The 17,715-nt window shown below is 37.4% G+C and overlaps 2 protein-coding genes across 2 annotated transcripts; one reads left to right on the top strand and one right to left on the bottom strand.

The window, feature by feature from the left end:
* Positions 1-1,313: 1,313 nt before the first annotated feature.
* GPR25 (G protein-coupled receptor 25) lies at positions 1,314-3,432 on the bottom strand. The gene has a single exon (XM_058177705.1). It carries the CDS (start codon positions 3,392-3,394, stop codon positions 2,258-2,260), a length of 1,137 nt encoding a protein of 378 aa, XP_058033688.1. The 5' UTR covers positions 3,395-3,432; the 3' UTR covers positions 1,314-2,257.
* An 11,633-nt stretch (positions 3,433-15,065) lies between these two features.
* On the top strand, positions 15,066-17,688 carry TMEM167B (transmembrane protein 167B). The gene is made up of 3 exons (XM_058178128.1): positions 15,066-15,199; positions 15,486-15,617; positions 16,842-17,688. Exons 1-3 carry the CDS (start codon positions 15,190-15,192, stop codon positions 16,922-16,924), a joined length of 225 nt encoding a protein of 74 aa, XP_058034111.1. The 5' UTR covers positions 15,066-15,189; the 3' UTR covers positions 16,925-17,688.
* Positions 17,689-17,715: the final 27 nt, after the last annotated feature.

The raw sequence follows: 17,715 nt of genomic DNA, 5'->3' as shown, positions 1-17,715 counted from the left end.
TGGAAACTGATCAAGGAAAGAAGCAACTTAGAACTAAGGAGAAATTTCCTGACAGTTAGAACAATTAATAAGTGGAACGACTTGCCTTCAGAAGTTGTGAATGCTCCAACACTGGAAATTTTTAAGAAAATGTTGGATAACCATCTGACTGAGATGGTGTAGGGTTTCCTGCCTGGGCAGGGGGTTGGACTAGAAGGCCTCCAAGGTCCCTTCCAACTCTGATGTTATGTTATGTTATGTTATGTTAAATAATAAATAAATGAAGTCTAATAATCTGCTAATAATGCAGCATGTCTCTCAAATTCTGGGATAGACCAAGGGAAAAAAGAGAACAGGGAAAATCCTCCCAAAAGAATTGGGAAAGATTTCTATAAAAATTTCCATTTATTTTTTAAAGAGCTACTCCCCATTATTTCAGTTTTTCTTGTTATCTTGAAATAGATCCAGTGTTATGACGCAAGTGATTGATATTCCACTAGGATTGGGGAGATTTCCACTGAGTCATGAGCCTCATGGAGTGACTTGAGGCAATCACTTAATCTGTTTCATTCATACAGTTGTGAAAATATAAGGGTGTGTGTGTGTGCTGAGTTTCTTGGCGAAAGAATGTGATATAAATGTAGCAAATTAGTGTATTCCAGATGTTTTGGGTTATAAAATTCATAACTTCAAACCATTTGGCTATATTGGTAAAAACATATGAAAATCCCAGTTAGGAATGTGTATAGAGCAACAGATTGCCTATTAATTATTTCTTTGTAAATAATCAAAGTACGACTGAAAAAAAGGATGATATAATGTTTCCTAAGGTCCAGGGGTGGATTAAAGCCAACTGATATCCTAGGTACAACCCAGCAATGATGCCACTTGGCATTTCCATTACTTAACTGACAAGATATTTAGACACAATAAATGCTGAAAACTAAAGTTGGTTGTGACTGTGAAAGTGTTAAAGGCATGAGTGGGGAAATCTCTGTGATGCCTCTTCCTTTGGTGCACTAAACACAGGTAATTTGGCTTAAGGGTTCTTAGTAGATTAAGATTTCAACTAGGTACATTTAGAACTCATGACTCACAATTCATGTTATTTCTCAATACCAGACAATGCAAATAAAGAAAAAGAAAACCAATAGTTTCAAAAGCTGATGTGAAATCTGAATATTTCATTGAAAGTTTTGCATTCAAAACTTTCCAAACTATTTCCATTGTTTTAATGAATAAAAATCAGACCAGAGTTTTGTAATTAAAAATTTAATCAAAATCAAGAAAACTTACAGTAATTTAAACATTAGAACCACTTTTCCCCCCAGAAATATACATCTTCAACAGCTTGAGACAGGAAGACAACAGTTTCAATTATATATTCATCCTTAATTAAATATACAAAACTTAGTTTTATTATGGATTGTGGTAGTTTTGTTTGCATGGCTTATTTTTATTTATTTATTTATTTATTAAATTTTTATACCGCCCTTCTCCCGAAGGACTCAAGGCAGTGTACAGCCAAAAATAAAATACAGAATATGTACAGTTAAAAACGAATTAAAATATAGCAAAATTACGAAAACGGCTGATAATTAAAATTAAAATTTAAAATATTTAAAATATTAATAAAACCCCAATTTAAAATCAAACTATTATGCCAGTCCCGCTTGAATAAATAAGTATGTTTTTAGCTCACGACGGAAGGTCCGAAGATCAGGCACTTATTGTGTTAAAGAATACTTGTTATCAAAAGATACTCACATATCATTTCTTTTTGTAGCCATTTAAACACATTTTCAATCATCAATCAATAGTCAAATTGTAAAAGCTACCAAAATATCTAAATAAAAAGCTAAGACAGGCAGGTAAGCTTATGACTAAACATACAGTCAAATCATCTACTTTCTAGCAAAGGATATTATAAGTACTATTACAAGTCACTCCTATTCATATATGAAATATCTCTTGGTAGTTGATAAAGCTCTTATAAATCTGTGCAAGTATTAAATCTGCATTTTTATCCTACAGATCTAGGGAAAAATTATATAAACAGAATTTTATTTTATAAATGTATAGAGTATATGTAATGCATCATAAAAAATTCATTTGACACTGGATTAGAAACCACAAAGTTTAAAAAAACACCGATCAGAAATTTTAAAAGCAACATTTTTTCTTATCAAGAAAACCAATCCTGTAAGTCATCTCCTGCCTCTCTCTTCCATAACTAACCTAGCTCAACAATTCTACTGTATGGTCTCAACAATAGCAACTATATCTGTCTTTTAGAGGCATATAAATCATCCCCGCTGCTAACTGGAACAGTTGTGGCTGGTATGAACCTCTTTTTGCTGCCAAACAGAAGGCTTGATTCTGTAGATGAAAAGAACAATGTTGAGCTCTGGACATTTTCCTTTGGGTGACAAAGACCTAGGAACTTCTTCAATACCTTCTGCCGGAATTGCTGGTCCATAAAGGCATAGATGATAGGATTAATGCAGCTGTTGGTGAAAGCCAGACAAGCACTGATAATAACTCCCTTCCTGAGAGCTTTCAATGCCTCACAAGAGAAGTCGATGTTCTGTACCACACCGTAGGTGATGACAGCTGTGAAGGTATTGAAGGGCAACCAACAGCAGATGAATGCCCCAATGATGACAAAGATGATTTTAAGTGCATGGTTTGTTTTCTTGCCTACGTTGACATGACTCTGGAGCATGGAGAAGATAGAGCAGTAGCAGAATAAGATTACACCCAAGGGTAGCAAGAAAGTCAAACAAAGTACGGTGAAGATATAGATGATAGAAGGTTCTTCATCCTGGCATGCATACCTGTCTCCCACAGGGATCAGCTTTCTGTAGAGCAAAGATGGGATTCCTAAGAGAAAGGAAAACACCCAGATGCAACTGCAGGTAATGTTGGTATTTCTCTTGGTCCCGAGAGATCTGGAATCCCAGTGCTTATTCATCACAAGGAAGCGTTCCACACTCATGCCCATCAGGAACAAGATGCTTGAGCAACGGTTCACAGAAATGGCATAGCTGCTAAATTTGCAAAGCTCTTCACCAAACCACCAGGAATCAGATGCTTCTGTCAAAGCCCAGAAAAGCAAAGTACATACAAAGACAAGGTCTGCAATGGCCAGGTTAAGGACGAACTTGTCCACAAGCCTCTGGTTGCCTCGTTTCTGCACCATCACCAGGATTACAAACAGGTTCCCAAAGAAGCCAATGAAGAAAATCATGAAGTAGATGACAGAGATAAAGATAGAGGCAAATGGTAACTTTTCCATAAAGCAGAAGTCGTCACTGGTAAATCCTAAGCCAAAAAAGTCTACAGTAGATGATTCCAAATCTCTGCTCCAATTTTTGGTTATGGCCAAGTCAGTTACCAACTCAGCAAACTTCATTTTCTATCAGAAATTCTGCAAAGAGTTTTCTGCCTACAATTGCAAGAGCTAGCCAAAGCACATATGCTCTATATTTGGCTGGGTGGTATTTAAATAAAGCAGTGGTTTGCTTGTTTTTAAGCACCTGTGGTAACTTCCTCTTGTTTTTATGAAAAAATTGATGCTGAGCACTAGATAGAAGTCCTGAAACTCTATAACAATAAAGAAAACACTTAGTAATACAGTTTGGCATGGCTGAGTAGCTACATTCTTGGTACAGTCTATTGTAAAAGTTAGAGCAGGTAGTTATTTGCAAGCTGCTTTTCTCATTGGATATTTTAAGCTCTTTCTCAGAAGGCTTTGATCAACTTGGAATTACAAGTCTTAGAATTTCAGCCAACATGGGAATAGTCATAAAATTATTGGCCATGATAAATTATTAAGGAATATTTTGTCTTTTTTCCAAAGTTTTTTTCTCAATGGGCAAAATTAAGTTGTTACTTTCCAGGTAGTGTAGAGAGACTGGTAGCATCCTTATCTTGCATGACAAAGTTGTGAGGTCCACAATGGCCAGTTCCACATTCTTTTAAGCTAATTTGTTGCATTCAAATGAGATAAAACATGCTGTCCTTTCATCATGTCAATTTAAATCTTGTTCTTCATCTCAGCTACTGAATGCCTTGAGACTTCCTTGTCTTTCACACTTAAGTGTTCAGACCATTAAACTGCAAATATTGTTACAATTACCAAGCAGTGGTTTTTTCCACACCAATCCAAAGTAGTTTATATTTAAAACTTCCATAGAGGTATATGTGAAAAAATATATTTTCTAGCAAATTATGCTAGAAAACAACGACAGCAGAAGCTAGATTATACATTTTATGAATGGAAAAAAGAAATGCACATCAAGACAGTAGAGTATATTTAAATATATAATATAAGGTAATGTTTGGCATGACACAGAAAGCACTTGATTCAGAAATCAAATAAACACACTAATAAAAGATGGCTATTTTCCTCCTTCTCTCAGTTCCAGCCCAAATTGAATACAAACGTCTAACCAGTCTAGCATCTTTTTCTTTGCCTAACATCAAAAAACAAGTTGTCTTCCACTGAGGTAATACTCAGGGCATGCAAAGAATAAGATGTGGCCAAATCATCAGTTTTATAAATTGTGAACACTAGACAATCAGAAAGGCTGAACTAAAAAATACTGATCATGAATTTGCAGTTGTTATTTTAGACACATTATGTCAAGGCAAAAGTCACTGGAGAATGCTGATGCTTGAAAAAAATAGAAGTCAAACAAAAAAGTGGCGGACTAAAGATAAGGTGGCAAGATATTATCACCAATGACTTATCAGTTTTGTAAATAAGTTTTGTAACTTTACCTTCCTGATGAAAGGGGTGAAAGCACAAAAATGTGGTCACAAAAAATGACCACAGAAGCTAAGATAAGATGGCAAGGGTATATGCACAGGGCAAGAGTGATCCTATGTTTCAGCTGGAAAGATAGCAAGTCATGAGTAATGGGATAACTTTTTTCTTGTCAAAATGTGTCAAGTACTAAATTTGACAATTTTCAAAGCAGTAGAGTACCAGGGTATGACTATATTGCCTATTTGTAGTTGTGCTAATAGTTGCTTTAATCTGGCAAGAATCTGTCTATAGATGAAGAACAATAAAGGAAGCTACTTGTAAGTAACTCCGGATTTCATTCTTGGTTCTAACTGATTAACTGAAAGCAACAACAAACTATCTTCTTAGAGATACTGAAATACAATCCCAGCTGTTGCCTCCTCCTTTGCCAGTTTCTTAAGATAGCTATTCTGATATAATGCTATATTCCAGAATCTTCAGTGCTCCAGAATGATGGAATAGGAGAATTTGAAGATCACACACCTCTATCCTTGCTGGCAGCAGAAAATGGTAGATTTTGCCTGTTTTTAGAACAGCTGAGGAAACTTTTGCAGTTTTCTAAAGTCTATTTACATTTGGATAAATAATTAAAACTTAAAATTCATTCATACGAACAGGAAAGGTGAATAATTATAACATACATTTATAGATAATATAAAGCAAGTTTAAAAAGTAAAGATACAATAGTTCATAAATATTAAAAAGTTGTAAGTCTCTGTAAAATATATAGCGAAATATAGAAAAATACGGAGATAAGATGGACTATCTCTAATAAGATGTATATAGAGATGTAGATTTTAACAGAGGCAGTTTTTTATTCACAGATTAGAAAGTCTCATGTTTAAATTTTCATCTACTATTATAGTTTGCATTAACATCTAGTCTAGACCCAGATCTGGTAAGCTGACGAAAACCAAATCCTTATTGTTTTATTCCAGGAATAGGAAGAAAGGAAATGAGAGCATAAGAATCTCTTAAAATTAGGGCAATCTTTCATGCAATCAACCAGATGTTGGGAGACACCTACCAGAATTCCCAACCAGCATGGACATTGAAGCTGAAATTCACACAGAAGGACAGTGTCATGGTTAGGAAAAGCTGCCTTAGGACAGTGTTTCTCGATTTCAACAACTAAGATGTATGTACTTCAGCTCCCAGAATTCCCTAGCCAGCCATGATAGCCAGAGATTTGGGAGTTGAAGTCCATACATCTTAATGTCACTGAGATTGAGAAACAGTTTTAGGATATGGTCCATTGGCATATTAGGATATGTCTACCTTTCCTCTATCAAGGGACTATGTTCTCATTTCCTTTCTGAGAAATTGCAGGAACTGCAATAGCTGTAAATGTTCTCACTGGGCATTTTGTTTGCTGTTCAAATGCTACTGAAATAACATGCAGCATTTTAATTTAACATTACTGCACACAAAATGAAATCATTAAGTAATGGGCAGTCTGATCCAATAGATTCATTTTGGCTGCTGAGACATACATTAAGTATGTTATTAAATTAATTACATTTAATTAATTACAGCCTACAGGACCTAAACATCCCTTTGGTGGAGATAGTTCTGCTCAAATTGCACATGTGTAGCAGTTGTGAGTCAAATGAAACCCACTTTGCCATCTCTCCTTTCATGAAACATGTCCAGTGTACTTTGTCCACTTCTCTGGGTATGCTGTGATCATTGACTTTTTGGCCAACCTGCAAGATTGACAGGGTTCCTTGAGAGCACAGTAGACTATGAACCCCAAAGGGCTCCCCAGCAGTGTGCTCTTCCTCTGTTTCATTTCTTTATATTTGTGTTTTCTCCCAAGGAACTACCACCCCTCCTGACTCCTTGGTTGTCTGTCTCCTCTGAAGACACAGGACTGAACTCACCCTGCCAGTTGTTGTGTGTTCAGTGACTGAGGCAGGCCAATCCAAGCGCAAAGAGATGACATCTTGCAATTCCAGATGAGTTCCCAAATTGTCGCCCATAAAACCCAGATGCCTGGAGTTGGAAAGAACCTAGTTCTTAAATTTGAGAAACACCCTGTAGTGTCCCACTCCTCCTCCGACGGCCGGGTCGGGGAAGTCCGTATCAAGCGTGCCTCTGCAGCTCTGCCAAAGTCCTATCAGAGTCCTCAGGGCAGGCAGGAATCCAAGGTGTGACTTCAGCAATCCAGATTAGACTTTGCCTGACTCAGAGAATGCCAGAAAGCAGATCCTTTATATAGGCCATGGGGTGTGGCTCCATGACTCAGCAGTTATCCAGGCCTGCCCCTCCCTTCCTTTTGCTGACGTCGCCTCTCCATTCTCTGGAAGCGTGGATCTATCCATTGCATCGTTTCGTCTCCAGCTGTTGGTAATCCCAGCTCATGGCTGGCTTCAGGCGCACATGCTATCGGAGGGAGGTTTGTTTGTTCGGTTTGTCCGGGCATGGTGCCAGGGCTGGGGGCTGGAGGCATGCCAGGACATTTTTCTGTACTATCAGCGTCCGGCAGGAGATAAGAGGGGCCCGGCTGCAGCAGGGGGAGCGAGTGAGGCACAACACACCCAATACCATTGCAAGTAGGTTTGTTTGCCCCCTCCCATACAAACCACAATTAATTCATGCAAAGCAAAAGGCATTTTATTAAGGGGGGGAAATCAAGTCTTTATATAGAGTGCAGAAATAAATGATGCATAAATTTGATACATGTAATGCATCAGTAACTAATCAAACAATAAAAGACATTAGATTTGAGGAAAGAAAGGTACCCTTAAAATATCTTGCATCTCCTCCTTTTCAAACTGCCCTGTTTAACACTTGTAGCACTCAAGGCCTTCAAATCACATTGTTGATTGATGGTCCCTGAAAGGGCTATTTTTTGCACAACAAAGGAAATGGTTGTGGCTCAAAGGAAAACCTAAAACTCTAGGTAACATTACTTGTTAAGTTGTCCTTTGCATTGAAAGAGTACACTAAGTGGAGATTAAACTCTGAGAAGAATAGTTACAAAGATGTATTTTTAAAAAACCCACTGAAGCTGTAAACAGCCTTGTACCCCAAAAGACTGCAGTAAACCTAGGAAATGAGGAAGCTGGTGCAAACTGGTTAGGCTTCATCATGAAAAACAAAGGAATAACCTAGGCACTAGAAATATGAGTACCCAGTATTTGCAATTACCTTGTCTTGGGAAGTAGAAATGACCTTGAGGGACAGGAGGAAGAGCCACTATCAAAATAGCAATCAGGTGAGTCCAGGGCAGAACTGGACAAATCTGAACAGGGCAGAGAAAATGTCTCAGGCAAGACTTATCACAAAGATAGACGGAGACGGGGAGAAGCATTTTAAGATTCTGTTGCTATAAAGGTAAAGGTTCCCCTTGCACATATGTGCTAGTTGTTCCCGACTGTAGGGGCCGGTGCTCATCTCCGTTTCAAAGCCGAAGAGCCAGCACTGTCCAAAGACGTTTCCGTGGTCATATAGCCAGCATGACTAAACGCCAAAGGCGCATGGAATGCTTCCCACCAAAGGTGGTCCCTATTTTTCTACATGCATTTTTTTATGTGCTTTCGAACTGCTAGGTTGGCAGAAGCTGGGACAAGTAACGGGAGCTTTAGGGATTCGAACCGCCGAACTGCCGACCTTTCAATTGACAAGCTCAGCATCTGTTCCTATAGCCATATAATAAAAGTAATATTTGTCTGCAAGACTTTGGTTTCTTAATCTGATCTATTTCAAAGGGTGGACATAACCAGAGGGGGAAAATATAAGGGAAAAAGTTCGGGGAAATAAAATAATTGGATCACAGGCTGGCATAAGTGGTTTATTTACCTTAAGTGGCTTCTTGGTAAACTCTGCAAGTAAAACTGAATTGGGATTTAAATGTAATCATTAACTTTGAATATGCTAACCCTAAAGATAACATCACAGCAAGACAATTTTTGTCCTAACCTAATCCTAACTTCAGAGCACTCAAAATACCCCATATGATAGGCTATAACTAAGCATAAAAACACAATTGAGCATCAGTTTGAAGGAAGATTAAACATGACTATTCCTATTATCTAATGATTATAGAACTGAAATTCAGTTCTCCATCTCCATATGATAAATCAAGCACCACTTGTTATGCGGAAAATTAATTCCACTTCTGCTGTTACATAACTATAACTATCAATATCAAGGAATTCCAACCCAAACCTTTGACCAAACTTTGACCTACTTTGACCAAAACCAGCAATGCATACAGTATATCTAATTCTCACCCCAGCACTCACAACTATAGGGGCTAGAACCACAGTTGTTTTTTTATCAGTAGTTTATCATAAGGTGTAGAGAGAGTGCTGGATAAGAATTTGAATAAATATTTTTATTGTCCTTAAGGAAAAGATAACTACAATGAGATAATTCATTATTTCACAATAAAACTTCCAAATGTTAAAGATATTACCATATTAAACAATGCTGTATAGTAGGGGTCTCCAACCTTGGCAACTTTAAGATTTGTGGACTTCAACTTCCAGAGTTCCTCAGCCAGGAACTCTGGGAGTTGAAGTCCACAAGTCTTAAAGTTGCCAAAGTTGATGATGGCTGCTGTATAGAATACAATGCTTGATAGTACTTTTAAACTGACAAATACCTGGCTAATTGTGAGTTAGAGGACCACAAAAATTGGTTACACCTTGTGCATACGTAATAAAGTCATATCAAAAAGATACCAGAAATTATTCTGCCTCCCAAACACAGTTTGGGATAATCATGAATTGTCTTGCAGCAACTAACAAAAACTATCAATTCTTTACACAGTTTTTTTTCTTTCAATAATAAAGCTGAAGAAATATCTAGCATAATATCTTGATTGGTATTTCCTTCATTGAATGAAAACTCTGAATTCTTTTTTTTTTTTTAAATCATCATATATCTAAATATGTTCCAATTTGATTAAATTCTCAGTACCACTTGAGGCTAGTTCCTGGCACTATTAAACTCAGTTTTCTAGGTGTTATTAAATGCCCTTAGGTAATTGCCTTTGTGAACTTTCTCTAATTTGGGGGAGAAGTTTAGTTCTTTATTTTTGAATAATATTTATTCTTAGTCTTTTAATAGCTATATTGAGGTAAACCTATTAATAACTTTGCTTAAATATTGCTAAAAGCTTAAGAATATACTGTATTAAATATATGCTCTGATTACACCCATCCTGTGAAGCTAGAGTAGCTCCAGTTAACCTCAAGGGCATAGACCACTCCCTAAACCATAATGCCATTTATTGCCGGTTGAGCAGAGAGAACGTATGAGCAGCCTGCTCTAATAAGGAAGTCCCAAATTACTCAAACATGTGATGTCATCAATTTATAATTTGCACTAAATCAAATAATACATTATTTGAACTCACATTAACCATGACCTTCTGAACCCTTGTCTAAATGTTGGTCTTTTCCTGGCAGATTTTTTTTTTTTTAAATCTTTTTCTTCTCCAGTGTAGAATTCCAAGAACCCTTGTGTAAATCAGTATTTAAATCAGTTTGTTTTTCTAACATTCAATCGTGTTCAACTCTCGGAGTCTGCCTGAACAAGTCCATGTAGTTTTCTTGGCAAGATTTTCAGAAGTGGTTTGCCATTGCACTTCCCCTGGTGGAGAGAGAAATGGCTATCCCAAGGTCAGAGCTCCTATCAAAGCAATTGTCAGATAAGGAGGGCTTCAGCCTAGGCCAAGAAAATAACATGATAAAATATCCCAAACAAGCACCTCCTTAGTTCACACTAAGATAAAGTGAGGAAGAAGGATGCATACCCAGACCTGCAAGATTCTGTTGCTATAGCTGTTACAGTAAAAGTAATCCTGACCTATTTGGCATTGGTTCCCTTAGTCTGCTCTACCTTACTGGGCTGATGCTAATTCTATATAAAGGGACAAAGGAAGCAAAGTTCTAATGGTGTACAGAGTAAGGAAGATAACCTGTTTCCTAAGCAAAAGGGGCTGAAGCATTTTTTAAGTCCAAAACAACAGGATAACATTTGGAAGTAACACAGGTAGATGCCTTCTTATTTCATTGGACTATAAGGGAAGGACAGCACAGAGTTGCAAGATTTTGTTATAATAGCCAACCTCAGTAGTAGTTTTCGTCTTCCTGCGGAGTTGATTTCCTGATCTGTTTTACTGAGTGGGAATGACAAATGCTGGGAGAGAACTATCTGGGTGGAAAATGCCTAGCAATCAAAGGAGAAGGGGTATGCCTACATCTGCAACATATACCCGACTTAGTTTTTAAAATAATAACACTAAATATGAGATAGGTCATAGGTAGTGTTGGGACATGGGGGGGAAGTGTCACATTTTTACGGTACTATTAATGACCAACGTCAGCCTGACTCCCTTGTGGATGGGAGGATGAGTAAAGATAAGGTAATAGGAACAAAGTAGGAAACTGTTGTTATTGGGTTATTACTGTGCCATGTTAAGAAGCAAATGGGAACAAGTCCTAGGACATAAAGTAGCAAGTAGTGCATGATATCAGTCATTTATATCATAAAAATTCTAAGAAGTAATCTAGTCTTCTCTTTCTTTCATTAAAACACCATATTCTTTCATTCTTTAATTTGATTTTCCTCAATAGGACATCTTCCAGATGTGTGTTACAACTACAACTTTCTTTACAAATTGTTGCCTTGTATTTTAAATGTTATTCCCTAAGTCAGAAATGGAGGCTCAAGACTGCCATCTGATGGTACAACTGCTTTTACTGTACATATTATACCCAACCAGATGAAAAAAAAAATTTATTATTGATTTGTCATCTATCTTGCTGTGGGGCTACTCTAGGCAGCTTACAATAATAAAAAGGAAGAAAATGAAAGGAGCGTAAACAGAAGTAAAATAATAGTCCCTATAAAATAAACAATGAAAAAGGAACTTTAAAACGTATGGACTTCAACAACCATGGCTGGCTGAGGAATTCTGGGAGCTGAATTCCACAAGTCTTAAAAAGTTGCCCAGTTTGAAGACCCCTGTCATAGAACATTTGATTTGTAAGAATTTGAGGACTTTTAGAGTTCAGTTAATGGTTTTTAAATTTTGTTTTATGTACTTTTTTGTGACATGTATATAAACCAGCAGGAGTCATTTTGAGATGTGTGTGCGTACATGCATGCACATTTTGATGTAAATAACAATAAATACATATTTTATTACCCAGGAACACATTTATAGATGCATTAAAATTCTAAACTTCATCAAAATACTTAGAAGAGCATAGATAAGGATAATTTAGGTTAGCCAGGGAGGTTAATTATGGTCTGGATCAATTTTACTTATAGCACTGTAAAAATATACTCTTCAATTTAGCATTAGAGCATAATGCTTCATTGTTTTTAAAAATAAAAATGAACAGCAAAGTTCTTCTGTTCTGTAAATGTTTTGCTCTTGATTTTCTTTGATTGTTGGAATTTTTGTATACTCTTCTCTTCTTCTCCTTTTTCCTTCGTTACCTTCAGCCATATTCTTTGACAATGATAGACTGCATCACCACTCTACAATAAGGTGATATCTTCTTATCCGAGAGGCACAAGATAATGCTGGAGTAGAACATCACAGTAGCATAACTAAATACAATGCAATTTGCATATACCTATATAGATCAAACAAAAATGTTTAAAGGCTTTTTGGTGTGAATACAGAATAGCTACATACCTCTCTAAGCAGCAATTCTGTGTACAGGTAATAGCCACCCTTTTCTGAAAAATACATTACATTTACTGCCAATGACAATAGGTAAATTCTTAAGAAAACAGGACTCAGAAAAGTAGTCAAAACTCTACTTTTACTACTGTACCCATCAAATTGACTACTGGTTACCAGAGATATGGAAGAAACTCATGTAACACCCAGGGTCTGCCTCACAAAGCAGAGGGCAGGCTTGAGATGATCATGTTCCTTTCCTTGGAGGTAGTTTTCCTGAAAATAGCCATGAATGATCTAGTAAATAGAGAGGAAGATGTATGCTGGCAGTTTCATACAACAACCACTTTGCCACAGCAGAGAACCCCAGAGGTCAGGCTCTTGCCAGCGTAAGTTTTTTTTAAAAAACGCACTGTTTAAGCACAACAGGAAAGCACAATTGCAATCAGCCAGGCCAGGGTTAATGTTGTCAGTTCAAACCTTCTCAATTTGACTGTGTAGATTGCCTTTGGTTAGTAGCTCATCCAGAAGAGCCCCTGGTATAAGGTATTAGTTTTCTGACCAATTAGGATTCAGACCAATTTATTATATGCCATCAAGTTGTTTTCAGCTCCTACCAATCACACAGATTTTCTCCATAGCAATTTAGCCCTAACCTGTTCTTTCAAGTGCCTTAAGTGATTGTGAGGTACTATCGATTCTCTTTCATCTTTCAAAACATTTGCTATTTTTGGCTCAGGTATCCTCAGTTTTGGATCCTTCTTCTCTAGGAATCTGCCACACTCCAGGATTCTCTGTAGGGCTGAAAACACAGCTTGGTTTTTTTAGTAAGTCTATTTTTGTAACATTTTCAACTTCTGCTCTTTCTCACCTTTAGTGTGAATTGTCTCACAGTTGCTTGAGCACATCATCTTATCTAAACCTAGCACTTCCCTTGTCTTAAGGAAGAGTATTAATTTCATTTTGGTTTGACTGCTGCAGTGCCTTAGAAGACACTGGGAGCAGGGGTGAAATCCAGTAGGTTCTGACAGGTTCTGGAGAACCGGGAGTGGAAATTTTGAGTTTGGAGAACTGGCAAATACCACTTCTGGCTGGCCCCAGAGTGAGGAGGGAATGGGGATTTTGCAGTATCCTTCCCGCCACGGCCACTAAGCCACGGCCACAGAACCGATAGTAAAAAATTTTGGATTTCACCACTGATTGGGAGCCACCAATTTGCTCATGAGTGCTGAACAACCTTATATTCACAGGTTTTTAACACTATGGCTGTTCCCAAGGTGGACTCCTTGTTCAATCTGGCCACTAGAGATGTCTTGGTTGCCACACACAGCAGTTATTACAAGGCATATCAAATCACTTCTAACCTGGAGCAGTCACAATACATACAGTTGTAATTCCTAATCCAAAGTAGAAACGATTGCAAAGAGAAGTGATGATTTCCTCTTCATTAGATGTGTTCCAAGAAAGAATGGACAGACAGTTTTTATGGAAGTTCGAATTTGTGGATGGAGATTGAACTCGCGCAACTAGCACCTCCGAATTCAGATTCTTTTTAAAGTCTCCACAGCATCAATTATTTGAAAATAATGATTTATCTTTTGTTCATCTTGCTTTATAGGATCACGTAGTGCAAGTCCATATCTACGGAGCTCACGATGCAATTTTTTTTTATTTCATTTTGTCACAACAGTATACACAAACATTGTCATAAATAAAACAACATATCATGAAGAATATATATATATATATATATATATATATATATATATATATATATATATATATATATATATATATATATATATATATATATATATGTAAAAAAATATGCATCAGCTATATTAATTTGATATAATGAAGGGAACAATAGGACAGGAATGGTAGGCACTTTTGTGCTCTTATGCATGCCACTTATAGTCCTTTTAGGAATGGGGTGAGTTCCAAAAATTAACAACTCTGTTACAGAAGTCATATTTTCTGCAATCAAGTTTGAAGCGATTGACATTAAGCTTGAATCTGTTTTTTTTTAATTATTCTAGGCTAGTCAGAAGAGAAAAATCTGAATATTAATACAATAATAAATAGATAAATAATGGTTTCTATGAGTTGCTTCAAGGAAATGAGGAAGGGGCGTGCATAAGAGCACAAAAGTGCCTACCGTTCCTGTCCTATTGTTCCCTTCATTATATTAAATTAACATAGCTGTTGCATACTTTTACATATATATATATATATATATTTCTTTCTTTCTTTCTTTCTTTCATGATGTGTTGTTTTTATTTATGACGATGTTTGTGTATACTGTTGTGACAAAATAAAAAAAAAAGCTGTTTCAGTTTTCAATTTTGATTTGGCAGTGGATAAGTCTCTCCCAAATCATTATAACCATTGACTGATAATAGTCATTAACAGTCTAACATGTATCCCATCTACGAGCCGATGTTACCACTTTTATTTTAATAAAAGACAAACGTTACTTCCGAAAACAAACGGGAAATCCGATCCACAGATTTAAAATAACAACTACTGCTCGCGGGCGGGTCGCCCGACTCATCAGTTCTATCGGCCTTTGTTTTTTGCTGCCTGGAACGACGAGTCGCGCCGTTCTAGGACTCTTGGGCGATCAAGAACGCTTGGCCTATCTGAGCTCGATTAGCCTCACTTGGCGGTTCCGGTGCCGCGCTGGCCGTTCGTTCCTCCTGGAGATGCGGTGACGAGTTGGGCTTTGGCTCGTTGGGTGGCCGTCATGGCTAATGGTGAGCAGCTGGTTCTTAGTCCGGTTTTCTCTCTCTCTCTCTCTCTCTCTCTCTCCCCCACCCACCCACCCGAAACCCTCTCCTGGCCGTTCTCTCGGGTCTATATTGGGCATTCCCCACTCGCCGGCCCACCCGAGTACTTACGCTCCCGGGAATGGGGCGGTTCTCCCGTGTCAGGGTCCCCAGACCTCTGTGCGTCAGTCCCCCTTTCATGCTCCCCCCCCCCCCAGTCCTCGAAAGCAGGAACGGTCCACGTCACCGACTTTCTTTTCCTTGTTCTTCGCAGTGTATTCCCTGGACGGGCTCTTGGTCTTCGGCTTGCTCTTCGTTTGCACCTGCGCCTATTTCCGGAAGGTGCCTCGCCTGAAAACCTGGCTTCTCTCGGAGAAGAGGGGCGTCTGGGGTGTATTTTACAAAGGTAGGAATCTCGCGCAGAGCGCTAAGGGCCGATACGGTAAAGCAGAGGAAAAACTTCAGACAAGGGGGAGGAAGACCTGTCGGAGAAGAATAGGAATAGGAAGAGTAGGAGTAGGAGTAGGAATAGGAGTAGGAATAGGATAGGAATTTTTTATTGACCAAGTGTGATTGGACACACAAGGAATTTGTCTTGGTGCATATGCTCTCAGTGTACATAAAAGAAAAGATACCTTCATCAATAATCCTAAGGTACAACACTTAATGATAGTCATGGGGTACAAATAAGCAATCAGGAAACAATCTCAATATAAATCCTAAGGATACAAGCAACAAGCAGAAGTCAAGCTGATTGCATCTTTGGCAGGAAAGACAATTTAATTTAGACCAAGGGTTTCTAAACTTTTTTTTTAAATTATTTTTGCCATCACACTTCCCTTTAGTATAGAGCCTTAGCGTATACGCCTCCATTTTAAAAAATCCGAACACAAATGAACAATGAAAATAGTACAATAAAACTTTGGAATAGGTAGATTTTATTGTGACAATGAACACAAGTCCCATTTTCCCTGGGACTCTTTCTGCACTTCTCCAAGGAAGATGCCCCTTCACAGTTTGGGGAACCTTAGGTTAGATGGAAGGTAGTTTGGTGTGTAAATCGGACCTGGGTGGATAGAAGCTAATTAAGCATCTGCTATGTTTCCCTTGTGATTTAGCTTTAAATCTCTTTGCATTTATTTGATAAAGTAAGGGTGTTGACACTTTGATATGATTGGAAATGGTAGGTGTTGCTTATATAAAGCAAACATTTCATTCAGTTTTAGCCTTGGTATAGCATATATATTGAGACCGGAGGGTTTAATCATGTTTAACCTTACGTTACTCACAAAGGTGGTAGGACAATATGCTGGTGAATATCACTTTACTCTACTCGGGCAGAGGTAGACTTCTATTGTAGTGGTCTCAGCTGTGGCTCAAAAGTGCTGGCAGTGTTATAGAAGGATTCTATGCCAGTGATAAATTAAAAAACCTTGAAGAGATTCTGTGAGCAGTATGGAGAAAATTGGCTTGAAATGTTGGACCAAAAGATTTGAAATTAGCGAGACTGGCAGTGCATTCTTAGTATGCATTGCAAGAAAGCATATTTTATTTTTCTTCATTGTCAAAGAATTATATGAAATAACGTGCTTATTAGTTTGAATAATAAATGGTCTTTTATGTTTTTCAGCGGCAGTCATTGGTACCAGACTTCATTCAGCAGTGGCAATATCCTGTATTGTCATGGCTTTTTATGTCCTCTTTGTAAAATGAATCCCACTGCTTCAGATGGACAACTGTTTAAATGAAGACACTATATGCTCTTTTGCTTCAGAGGGCTGTACCTCCTAGCAGAATTCATAAGAACCTATACAGATGGCAAGAAGAAATTCTTCTGTGGCCATGTCTTGCTTGAGACCAAGGGAATGTTGTTTAGATAGAACGTCTAAGAGAGTTTCAACAAAAATCAAAGGATTGTTTTATGTGCAGATTATTAAAACTAATATTAGTCTATACAAGAGAAATATTGCAGGTTTGTGACAAGTAGAAATGAGTGATGCTTTTTCCAGAGTTTGATATAACATGAAAGTGGAAAGGTTACTCTAGTGTTTCTTTTGTCCCCAAAATGTAGTAGCATTGAAAGGCTGTAATTTTTTTTTCTTTACTATACTTTGAACCCAAACTCATAACAGGAATAACTGAAGATGAGAAACTAGCCAATGATAGAAAAAAAACATTTGTGCGTTGTGGAATTCTTGAAGAATTGAAACATAAAGGAAACAAAATACAATTTGGTGGTGTTCACTTATCTTTTCCTATAATTAATCTTGCCACCTCATATAAATTGCTGAGTATGGTTAAAATGTCATGTTATTTTGTAGAACCCAGTTTGCAAGTAAGAATTAAAAGAACTTAAAATGTTGATATGGTATAGGAGAAAACAGTGGGGGCTTATGCTGTTACATAAGATGTGAGTTGCTAACATGTTTACATTACATATAAAGATAACATGTATATTTTGAGACGTATACATATTAGAGATTTGTTCTAGTCTTTATTTTTAT

Source organism: Ahaetulla prasina, chromosome 3 (assembly GCF_028640845.1).
Source record: "Ahaetulla prasina isolate Xishuangbanna chromosome 3, ASM2864084v1, whole genome shotgun sequence".
Classification (NCBI taxonomy): Eukaryota; Metazoa; Chordata; class Lepidosauria; order Squamata; family Colubridae; genus Ahaetulla; species Ahaetulla prasina.
This window is presented reverse-complemented; position numbering and strand designations above follow the sequence as displayed.